The sequence below is a fragment of the Diabrotica undecimpunctata genome, chromosome 3, assembly GCF_040954645.1.
Source record: "Diabrotica undecimpunctata isolate CICGRU chromosome 3, icDiaUnde3, whole genome shotgun sequence".
Classification (NCBI taxonomy): domain Eukaryota; kingdom Metazoa; phylum Arthropoda; class Insecta; order Coleoptera; family Chrysomelidae; genus Diabrotica; species Diabrotica undecimpunctata.
In genome coordinates, this window is record NC_092805.1 from 63,573,811 (window position 1) to 63,586,346 (window position 12,536).

The 12,536-nt window shown below is 31.7% G+C and overlaps 1 protein-coding gene across 2 annotated transcripts in view; it reads left to right on the forward strand.

Moving 5' to 3' along the window:
- The window catches only part of LOC140435624 (uncharacterized), a 59,650-nt gene that overhangs the window by 18,152 nt on the left and 28,962 nt on the right, over positions 1–12,536 (forward strand). The window contains exons 2-3 of one of the 2 annotated variants that reach the window (XM_072524362.1): positions 5,440–5,745; positions 11,632–11,942. In XM_072524362.1, coding sequence (XP_072380463.1) covers positions 5,440–5,745; positions 11,632–11,942 — 617 coding nt within the window. The remainder of the gene's footprint in view (positions 1–5,439; positions 5,746–11,631; positions 11,943–12,536) is intronic. The other variant, XM_072524363.1, reaches the window with a different exon arrangement.

The following is a 12,536-nucleotide window of genomic DNA, read 5'->3' on the forward strand; positions in this document are numbered from 1 at the left end:
TAGTATGAACATAAAACAAAATGACAATATTGAATATACCACATATATATTTAACTCAAACAATTGTATTATTGTTGTTAATTTAATAGTTGAAACTAGATTCAACAATAAGAAAGAAACTAAAAGCAAAAATAAGCAGAATTCACAGACATGTAACAAACCAATAAGGACTATATTGTATCACCAGATTTAATTAATGTTTTCAAAATAATTTTATTATTATTATAATTAAAACCAGTTGGTTTATTATAAACAAATTCAGCATAATAGAAATAAGATTCTTTTAATATGTGAGTTATTATAGCCACTGAGTTATAGTTGGTTGATAAACACTTTTCAATAAAAAAAAAAATATAAAAAAAAAAAAAATTAAACCAAAAACAATTGTTGATCATGAAATTGATTATGATTTAAACTTAAGTTATTGTTCGTTATATATATATTATATTATTTATGTAAGAGATACTTACAGAATAAGCCAATATAGCCACAACATAAAGATACAAAAAGCAAATATCAAACCACTTCGGATCGAGTGGAAATAAAAACCATAAATTTGTATTTATTAATTAATTACAATTTTTATTATAATCCAAATTCTAATATATACAAGTCAATAGAATCTTCAACAGTCCTATAACAGATAAAATATTTAAGTCATTTATTCACAAAGTAAGAAGTTTCAATTTGTTAGTAAACATACAGTTAACATGGATAGAGCTCGGAAAATAAAACGTGTTAGGAGGTGAAATAGGATATATCTCATAAATAAGAGTTCAGAATGATATAATCTTTAATGGACAGGTAATCTGAAGACAATTCTCAGTGATTCAATATCAAAAATGCTTTCAGATAGCTTTAAAATTAAATAAAAGCAAAATAAAAGCAACTAATTCATGTTAAAATTGGTGTATGTCAAATTTGTTAGTAAAAATTTTAATATTTAAATTATCATTTGTTGTAGAAATTATATGTCAAAAGAATGCTTAAATTCTCTAGTATTTGTTTCAATTCATTTCAAAAGTCAATATAATTCTCAAGATTTAACAATTTATGAAAATTTAAAATATTTTTATTTTAATCATAAATGTCAAAAATATACAAAAATCCTGTCAGATCTTAAAAAACATTGTCAAAATGCTTGGAGATCTGGTAAGCAATGAAAAATAAAAGATAAAAAATCAATAGTTACGAAGGGCCAGAAAATTTTTGATTTTTTTCAGCAGTCACAATTTTTCAAAAGTATTTTAAAAAACCTTAAAAAAGTCCTGAATTATAACAAAGTATATTCAAATTACCTTGCCGATAAGAAACCATCGTTTCTGATTAAATTTTAGCAAAGCCTGCAGATTAACAGTATATTTTCCGATAAGGGAATTGTTAGCAGTCATCATAAAGAGGTCCACAGCTACCAGAAAGGTGAGTTTTTCCACTCATTTGAATTCTCGCTGAATAAAGAGACCGTTTGGTGTTTATTTTTGACTGAAGATCATTTAAAATTCATTTTGGGTACTTATAAATATTTCTCAACCATTGGAGAGATAATTCTGATAGTTTTGCGGCCCTAATCCATTAGAAGACGTCACTGAAAGATGCAATCTTTGTTATTGAAGATTTCCATAAAATTTTTAGAGAAGGGATTATCTGAAAGACGAAAGTGAACTTTAATAAAGTTAAACGCAAGTTTTGAAATTTCTTTAGAAATAATCTTACCTTTTTTTTTAAACAGCCTATATCATCCTAAATCATCTTTGTGTTAAAAAACAAAATAATTTGAAGTCAAGTTCACAAAAATTTTATTATCGCTTTTGTAATATTAACCAAATATAATTCACCGTTTCTTTTGCTTACTAAAATCATTAAACAAAACAGTTAAACTAAAAAAAATTGAAGGATTATAAACCTTTGTTTTCGCTCTAAAAAGATAGTAAGTGAGGTTATAAATACTTTGACAGGCAAACGCGTATTAGATCTTAGATCAAGTATTTCTTGTTGCAACTTCACAAAACACTAATTTCATATACTTACTTCAATATTGTATTACGTCATAAATCTAAATCCATTCATATTATTATTAAACGGTTAAGTATTGGCTTATTTATTGGAAGAATCTTAAATAATTTTTTTTATATATTATACAAGATATCGTTGTGTAATATTTAATTGATCACTTGTGAATAATTGCACAGTACATTAAAAATAAAACTTCTTGTGTGGTGATTTTTGCTTTATATAATTTTATATAGCTTTATCAAGCAGTACAGGTCACAGAACTCACTTGAGTTAAGAGTCTGCATGTTCTAAGACAAATAAGTAAAAAAAATTTAAATTCAAAATACAGATTTAGAGAATACAAGGTGAGTAGAATAAATGTTTGTCAAATTTTTTTTATTTTCAGGCGTTCAATAATTTTTATTAAAAGCATTTCTAAATTTAACAATATTACAAATTAATCAACTTAAAAAAATTATTTTTATCTTCATAAAGCTAGCCGGTAAATAAGAGCAACTTGTAGTTTTCTTGCATCGAATTCACATATCATAACAATATATATATATATATATATATATATATATATATATATATATATATATATATATATATATATATATACTCCATTCCACGAATATACGACTGTTTTAAATTCGCTTTAAGGTATCGATTCAAATGGTCCAATGTGCTGAATTGTACAATAGTAAATTCTCCCCATTTTTAAAATATGTACTGTTATGACAAATATAAACCTTAGATTTAAATATGAAGTTATGATATAAATATAGAGTTAATAGTTGTAATTCAGATTTTGAAGTATATAATTACTATCATTGAGTTTAGTATTGTAAACAAGTTGGTTTTTGAATTAAGTGATTTAAATGAAGTGTAACAATACTTAAGTGATCAAATAGTGTAATTTATTTAGTCGAATATTTAATTAGTATTAAAAAAAAACAAAAAAACTTACTTATTCTCCTAATCTCCTAAAACTATCAACGATCAGATTCACAGCCATAATCAGTCGGCGATATATGAAACTGTATATAAATTTTCGTTACTTTTTAATATCTGTAACGACTTGTTACTTAACTATCAATAGCCGGTATGTTATACCCGATACTTTCGGAACTTTTAAGAGTACATCCACTCAAAGCAAACAAATATTTAAAACTAACAAAGTGAAATATTAAATCCTTTTTCTGGTTTCTGAACCATCTTCTTCTTCTACGGCACTACAGCCCAAAATGAGCCTTGGCCTCCTTTATTTTTTGCCTCCACCCTTGTCTGTCTGTGGCTGCTCTTCTCCACACACGGACTCCTAAAAGTGCTTGTGCGTCGCTGCTTACTGTGTCTTCCCAGCGCTTTCTTGGCTTTCCAACTGGTCTATTTCCCTGCATTCTGGCGTTCAGTGCTCGTTTTGGTAGCCTATCCTCTCCCATTCGTATCACATGTCCGGCCCATTGCAATCTTTGTATTCTAATGAAGTCTGACAGGGGTGTTTCCTTATACAGTTGATAGAGCTCGTTGTTATATCGAATTCTGAAGATTCCGTTTTCCCTCACAGGTCCTAGTATTCTCCTCAGTACTTTTCTTTCGAATGTGTCGAGTTTGTTTTTGGATGTTTCTTTCAGGACCCATGCTTCGCTGCCATAACATGCTATTGGCCGAATTAAAGTTTTATAGATTCTCATCTTTGTATTTCGGTGGACACTTTTAGACCGAAATATATGGGAGAGGGCAAAATAAGCTTTGTTTGCCTGCGTTATCCTTTTTCGTATTTCTCCATCCTCTGCTCCATCGGCATATATTTCTACTCCCAGGTATGTAAACTTTCCAACCGTTTCAATGTCATCTTCATGCATAATGTTTTGTGGGATTATATTTCTTCTCGTCTGTACCATTATTTTTGTTTTTTCTGTGTTAATTTCCAGACCTAGCCTTTTCGTTTGTGTTTTTAACTCTGCGTATGCTTCCTGTGCTCCTGTTGATGTTCTACTCATAATATTAATATCATCGGCGTAGGCCGCCTGTGGTGACTAATGGGTGGATTGAGTAGCTCAGGAGTCACCATTGCCGGTCCTAAGCCCGGGTAAAGGAGGAAGGTTGGGCAGTGGGCTAACAACCCACTCCCGGAAAAACACACTGTTATGAAACCTAAACATTCTGAACCATCGTTCTGCCAATTTCTTTTTATTTATATTAAAAATAGTATATTTCTTTTTATCACAGTTGTAGTACCTAATAAAGTAATAAAATAGTGTAATATCAAAGAAACCCGGCACGCCTCTTTGGTGTTTACATTTCATGGAAAGCTTACCCAAATGTCTGTCATTATATTTATTTATAGTAGAGTTTGTGTAAAAATTTTTGTTATTTTCGGATTAAATTTCACAATAAATTTTGAGTTTATCTGAACATCTATTAACTGAAATAATTTTAGTTTAGATGTCATACTAGTAGATCCTTTTTATTGGAATAATGATTAGACCAATTTATCTTCATACTTCTACTTGAACAGTAAAATATTCGTTGTCGAAGTAATCCAAAACAGTCGTATATTCGTGGAATAACCTATATACATGTATATCGAAAAAAGGAGTACGACCGTTAATCCAATATAAATAAGGATCACTCGAAGAGTGGTGGGTTTTTCAGTCAAAAGTGGAGAAAAAGACAAGGAAGTAGGCTACTTCATCTATTTATTTGAAGACGTTTCACTTTCGAATCAGAAAGCATCATCAGTTCATCTAAAAAGCACAATATGGAAAACCAAACATCCATTGAAAAGTCAATGTTTACAGTTTACAATTTGATTCCAATATAGCACTGTTGGAAGTATGATCTTATGATCTTGTTAGTTCTCGGCAAATACTTATTTTTTACATAAGTTTTTTACATACTTTTTAAATTACATGTACTATAACCACATGGTCTTTTGTTGTGCTATGTTGGAATCCAATTGTAAACTGTATTTAGTTTCAATTGATTGTTTATACAACCTAAGTATTTAATGTCTAGTATCTTAAGCTTCTTTACATTTTACACCATTGACTGCTACATGTCTTTTTAAGGTAACACATTTATATCGACTTTTTAATGGATGTTTGGTTTTTCATATTGTGCTTTTTAGATGAACTGATGATGCTTTCTGATTAGAAAGCGAAACGTCTTCAAATAAATAGATGAAGTAGCTTACTTCTTTGCCTTTTTTCTCCACATTTTGACCGAAAAACCCACCACTCTTCGAGTGATCCTTATTTATATTGGATTTATAAACAAAGTCCAAGACGCCCTTTTGTTTTAATTTCACCTCAATTCAAATTCTTCTGATATTCTATTTCATATTTGCATTTTACCTTTACTATTTTGTAGACGGTAAATACGAAACCATCACTTAAAAATGTAAGTAGCAACCTTCCTGCAATTATATTGACATGCTTCTAGGTATTCTGGAAATGGTGATGCCACTGATACATATCGAAGAATTAACAATAACGGAGACTATTACAAAAATGTTGGATATGGTAACGATGGTTATGGGGAAAATAGTTATAGTCACAATTCCAGAAACAATCGACAAAATTCTAATAACCGTAATACTAATAATAGAAATGATAGGTATGGACTTTCTAGTAGTTATAATGATAATGATGATAACCCATACACTTCGTCTAATAGAAATAATCACGATTCTGAAAGGAATAATAATCCTTACAGCAATTATGGTAACAGTAATAATCCCTATTCAAGGTAAGTTTTGGTGTAGTCAATAAATATACTACATATTTTATACATTTTACTAATCGTGATTATCAGTTATTACGAAAAAGTATTGGCTTTTAGAGGAAGCCAATGATATTTGAATTTATACGCGAAAATATTAATATAAATAATTTTTCATGCAAATTTGAAAATTTGATGCGATTGAAATTGCGATATCTAAATTTTCGAGTAGAAGCAAAATCAGTTGTAGTTGCCAATCAAGGATAAAATTTAGATATATTATTTCGAAACAATAAATAAAAATTCCAAGCAAAATAAAAAGAAACAGCAGAGACAATAAATGTGTAAATACAGTAGACTCCCGTAGGTTCGCCCTCCGCTTAATCCGACCGGCTCTCTGAGCATGAATCACGCACTTGGCAAGCGCCAGCCAAACGCGAGCAGACAGCAAGCCTCAACTTCTTTACAGTATTGTATTCTTTGACAAGTCGTGCATTAAACTGTTTTTATAATGAATGATTCGCGTAAACGTAAGTACAAGATAATGGAACAGAGAGACTAAAAGCTCTGGAAAGATTGGATAAAGGAGAATTCGTTCAAAGTATTTGCAGGGATTTAAACGTGAGCAAAAGTACAGTCAACAACTGGCGGCACAATAGAAAAACTATCAAAGGCGTTTGTACAATTAAAACGACAAAAGTTCTACAAAAGCGTAGCACAATGAGAAAAGCAAGACACCAATTGGTAACAGATGCTCTGTGCTTGTAGTTCGTTCAAAAACGAAGACGAGGAATGCCGTAAAGTGGACCAATCCTAAAAATGAAGGCTATGATCTTACACTTAAAGCTTCAACCAAAATAGGCGTTCTCGGCTAGTGAGGGGTGGTTCTCTCGATGAAAAAAGAGATACATCCACAAAGGAGTCCATTTTATTGTAGGTTGTGGACCCAAAATCATTGGTGACCAAAACTTAAGCCCAAAGTAAATATACAACATCGACGAAACTGGGTTAAATTTTAAACTTCTGCGCAGAAAAACGTTTGCCAGCCTACCAGAATCTGCTGCAGGGTTTGAAGTTAGCAAAGAAAGGATAACGGTCGCCTTGTGTTCAAATGCCTAGGGGATCCACAAGATATACCTATTTGTCATTGGTACAGCAGTAAAACTAAGAGCGTTAAAAACATAAACATTGAAACTCTCCCAGTGTTTTATCGGTCGCAGAAATCAGCATGGATGGACACATATTTGTTCAGGAAATGGTTTATGTACAAATTTGTTCCGAAAGTGAAAAGACATTTGACAAAATCAAAACTGCCCATCAAAGCACTTCTACTTCTTGACAACGCGCCTACGCACCAGGAGGATCTTCAGTGTGACGATAAAAATAAATTAAACTGCTGTTCCTGCCACCCAATCTAACCAGTCTTCAACATCCAATAGACCAAGGGGTCATTGAGTGCTTCAAGAAAAAGCATACCCTAAAACTGCTTTCTGAAGTTATTTCCAAACTGAAGGCTGATGACAACTTAGACCTCTTAAAAGTCAGTTAACATGAAGGATGTTGTGTACATGTCGGGCAAGGCATAAGACGAACTACCACAGTCGACCGTTTGTAGTCTTGGAAAAAAAAGCCAAATATAGAAGATAAGATTGACCAAGCAAACACAACAGCAGATGAGCCAAATAGCAGTCTTATTAACGAACCTGATGACAATGCAAGCAGCTCATCAACTACCGAACTGTTGTCCCATCGTTGAAGAAGATGATTTGGAGTGGATCAACTTTGAAAAGGAGCTACACAACGAGGTTTTGAACGACGACGAAATCACCGAGTGTGTCATTCGGAAAATGAGGAAATTCTTCTCACTCTCCTTCTCAGGAAAATGCTGCTAAGAGTGAAGAGGAAGATGAAGAAAATAAAATGAGTCGAGAAGAAATTGAACATAAAAGTCATTAGAAATGAAAATTCAGAAAAAAATAACTGATTTTTTTTTAATGAGCCAAACCACCAATGTACAGTAATATTTTAAAATTTTAGAAGGCCTAGAGTTCTGTAGTATTGTTTTGTAATATTTTTGTAACCTTCTGTCTATTTATATGTGTTTAATATATGTCAGAGTATTCCCCTGTGTCTTATTCTACTGAATGTGCAAGTATTTTTGCCATAGTTCCTTTTAGAGTTCCTTACAAACAATAAATGGGAATTTTTTCGATAGGCATCGGTTAGTTCGGCCACTTTAAGTTCGGCCTAGAGTCCAGTTCCTAGGTGATCGAGCTTACGGAAGTCTACTGTATATATATATATATATATATATATATATATATGTATATAAGCCATTCTTAATATCAATATGTATCAATATCAATCTTGTGCCTGTAAATAACAACACTACGGTTTGTTTTTTGTGTAATAAAGACTTCCAGTATTGATCGCGGGCTTTAATGCTAATGTTCTACTATATATATATATATATATATATATATATATATATATATATATATATATATATATATATATATTATGATTGTTTATTTTGACTTTAATCTTAGTTTATTGAGCCAATAAAAAAATATAACTTATTTGTTATCAAAAGTAAAATAAACTCCTTATATTACCTGTCATCGATGGATTCAAAGATTTTCTAGTTGTCTTTTATCGGGATAGAGAAAACAAGGATAAGAATAAAAAAAAAATATTATATTACAAAAATTTACGTTTCTTTATTTTATATATATATATTTAGGGATTCTACAGTATTCACTGCCTTCCCTCGCTCAACCGTTTCCATCTCTCTCTGTTGTTCCATTCTCCATCCTTTAGTCCTCTCTTACTCATGGCGTCGTCTACTTCGTTCCTCCAGGATTTTCGGGGTCGTCCTCTTTTCCTCCTTCCTATGGGGCTCCATTCGGTTATTCTTTTTATCCATCTGCTGTCGCTAGCTCTTCTTACATGTCCATACCACTTTTGTCTTTTTTGTTCTATATATGTTAGTATGTCTGTTTCTATTGATGTTCCTTGCTTTATTTCGTCATTACTTCTCCTATCCATTCTTGTTACTCTGCAGCATATTCGCAGGCATTCCATCTCTGTTGCTATTATCTTACTGCTGTTTTTCTTGTTTATGATCCAATTTTCGGCCCCATATGTCATAATACTTCGCACTAATGTTTTATAAATCTGCGTTTTTGTCTTCATATTTAGGTGTCTATCCCACCATACTGAGTTAAGTTGTCGGATTGCTGTTCTTGTTTGTCCTAATCTTTGTGTAATTTCTTCCTCTGTTGTTGCCTTTTTCGTGATTATAAACCCCAGGTATTTGAATTTATCCTTTCCTTTGATTGTTACGTTGTCATCAATATGTAGATCTTCTATGTCTTCTTCACTTGTAGATAGGTACTCTGTTTTCGCGAGCTTAATATCTAGGCCAGCCTTGGTATATTCTTCTTGTAGTTTCTTCATCATGTAGCTGAGGTCGTCTTGGTCTTGTGCAATCACTACTTGATCGTCTGCAAAACTTAACGTATATAGGTATTCATTCCGTACCGGTACTCCCATGCCTTCGCATTTTCTTTTCCATGTAGTCAAGGCTTTCTCTAAGTATATTTTGAATAGGGTTGGAGATGTGGAACAACCCTGCAGGAGCCCTTTTGTTGTGGTGAAGTCTCCTATGATTCTTGTTCCCATTTTAATGGACACTTTATTTTCTTTATACAGAGCTTTTGTAGCTTCTATGAGTTCCGTCTGTATTTCTAATTTGTACATTGCCTCCCATAGTTCTGACCTTGGTACAGAGTCATACGCCTTTCTCAGATCCACAAATGCCAAGTGTATATCTCTATTTTTTGCTTTTTTCTTTTCCAACAGTTGTTCCAGTGTGTATATGTGGTCTATGCATGATCTTCCTGCCGTGAAGCCTGCCTGATCCTCCCCGATTTTGCCTTTTATCGCTTGCTCTATCTTTTCTCGCAGTATCTTCCCATATAATCTTCCTATTGATGATATTACGCTTATTCCTCTGTAGTTTTCGCATCGTTTTCTATCTCCTTTCTTAAATATAGATGTCATATATGCCGCCGTCCATTCCTTTGGGAGCTGTTCTCCATTTATGGCTTTCTGAAATATCCATTGTATCATCCGGTGTAATTTTTTTGATCCGTATTTTATAAGCTCAGGTGAGATGCCTCCAGGTCCCGGTGCTTTCTTATTTTTGATTGCTTTTATGGCCGTTCTCATTTCCCTATCTGTTATTTCTATTTCTTGTTGTGGGAATCTGCTTCGTCTTCGCCTGTTTTCTTTTCCAATGAATTGTGGTCTTTGTTCTGTTAATAGTTCCTTGTAGTAGTCCTTCCATTCTTTGTCCTGTATATTTCCCAATTTAGTTTTTTCTTTTGAGTTTTGTTTCAATCCTCTCAGTACTTTCCATGACTCCGAAGTTCTTGTACCTCCTATATATGTTTCAATATTTAAGCAGATTCTTTCCCATTCTTCATTCTTTTGCTGTGTTATTTGTTTTTTCACTTCTCTATCTTTTTCTCTATATTCTTTATAAACTTCATCGTTGTTTGTAGTCAGCCATTTTCTGTATAGTTGCTTTTTTTCTTCAATTATTCTTTTTGTTGGTTCATTTATTTCATTATAGTGCTGTTTATTTGTTATATGTTCTTTTTCCCCAAGGGCTTCGAATGCTGCTTGCTTTTAATGAAAGTAATGCTTTAATTTTATATGAAAGAATAAAACAATTATCAAATTCTGTCGTTATCTTATCAATCAGCATACAAGAAAATAACTCAAATTTTTATAATAATAAGATTTTAAATCTACATACATTTATATTACGTGAAAACTAATTTTACTTAAATTTTTCGTTACTTAAAAAAAGAAACAACAAAACTTTAAACTTTTGATTAGCCTACCAAAACCTTAGTTCTTAAATTTGAATGCTAATGACCATGATGTCAAACCGACCCTTCACAGATATAAAATTCAATTGTACAAACACTTACAGCTTATTTTCTTGTTGAGTTGTATGTTGGAACATACCCAGAAAAGTCCAGTCTCCTCAACGATGTGTTCTCTCCTCTTTGGCACCCCGGCTCCTTCCTAACGTCTCTGCAAACCTCCTGCAGACTACACAAAGACACCTGATTCGCTTCTCCAAACTCAGCTACTTATTTATGACACAAGGACCTCCTTTTGTCAACTTGATGCCGTAAGAATACTTTCACATATACTTTACAAGATGCCCACGGTAGATACAAGGACCTCTTTTAATCTACTTGTTATCTCCTTCTGCAGAACTATTCACTTCTTTTCGTTACGCCGGTATCCAAACTCACGAACCACACTCTATCTTGAGACAAACGACTGTTTCTGTCAATGACCAAATTATAACTAACTTCTCCGGTCTCATGATCGGCTCACAAAATTCCCATTTAAAAACGACCGTCCAATGAAAAGCTCAAATTGTGTTTACCATGATTTTGGAAAAGCCTAATTTCGGTTTCAGAGAAAAACTAAATAGTTTACTTTAAAATTGGTTTTGTCAATACACAATTTATACATATTTCAAAAGATTAGAATATAGTCATTTAATACTCGACTATACAAACAATGAAAAGATTAACTTACAGGTAAAATGTCTTCTAATTCTAAACAAAGGTTTTTTGATAATTTTGTTTGAAACGGAAAAAACAAATTTCTATTCTTATCTACACTAATATACACTATATATATATATATATATATATATATATATATATATATATATATATATATATATATATATATATATATATATATATATATATATATATATATATTAAAACTAAATATACTGCTGTTGTCATAGCACACATAACCCATAAAAATAGTTGAGTTCGCGTACCTAATATATTTTAAAGTATTTTGTAATAGCTCTAGTAGTTCCAGCCACAATTACAATGACAACAACAGAAATAGAAACAACGGCTACTCCTATAGTAAACTAAACAACATGAACAACAGATATAATTCTGATGGACAAAACAATGGTTATGGATTTAACGACAGACATAATGGCTTCAATTATAATGGAGGTAGTGGTGGTTACGAAAGTGATTACAATTACGGATACGACGGTAATAGCCGCGATGGTATGTTAAACAGCAATACTCAATCGACTCAAGCAGAAACTGTGTACGGATATAACAGAGAATATACACGTCAACATAGAAATGATAGAAACGGTTAGTATATGAAAAATAGTATGTATTTCTAAAATTTTTAATTATGGATATGTACCTGGAGTACGGAGTACCTATATTATTTTTTATAAATATAGCCCCTTTCTTTATTTTGCTTTCTATATAAAACAAATTAAAAATTAGTGTCTTTTTATACCTCAATGCTACATTTTTAAAGTAGGTACATATATTACTTTTTAGTATAATATAACATATAATTTCTAATTACTTTTGTTCAACCTTATCTATTTTGAGTTACCAATATACCACAGTCAGAGCAAATCTTTATTCTTTTATTTCAACACATAAGTATTGTTTTCAACTTTTTTATTGGCTTTGGATTAACACATAAGTAGTGATTAGTTGTTTTACTGTATTTAAAAGTGTCTCTTTTAGGTATGATTTATTGTGTAACTTTATTAATTTATCTATATATGTGTACTGCATATTATGTCTTTTTGTTAGTGATTACCGCGTAATATAATTAAACTTCTCATTACTATTTTGTTCCCGTATAGTAACTATCGGTATCTTTCTCATATTGTTTTTGTCTTATTTTCTTTCCGTTCTCGTCACTTCGTATCTTTCCCGTTTTCG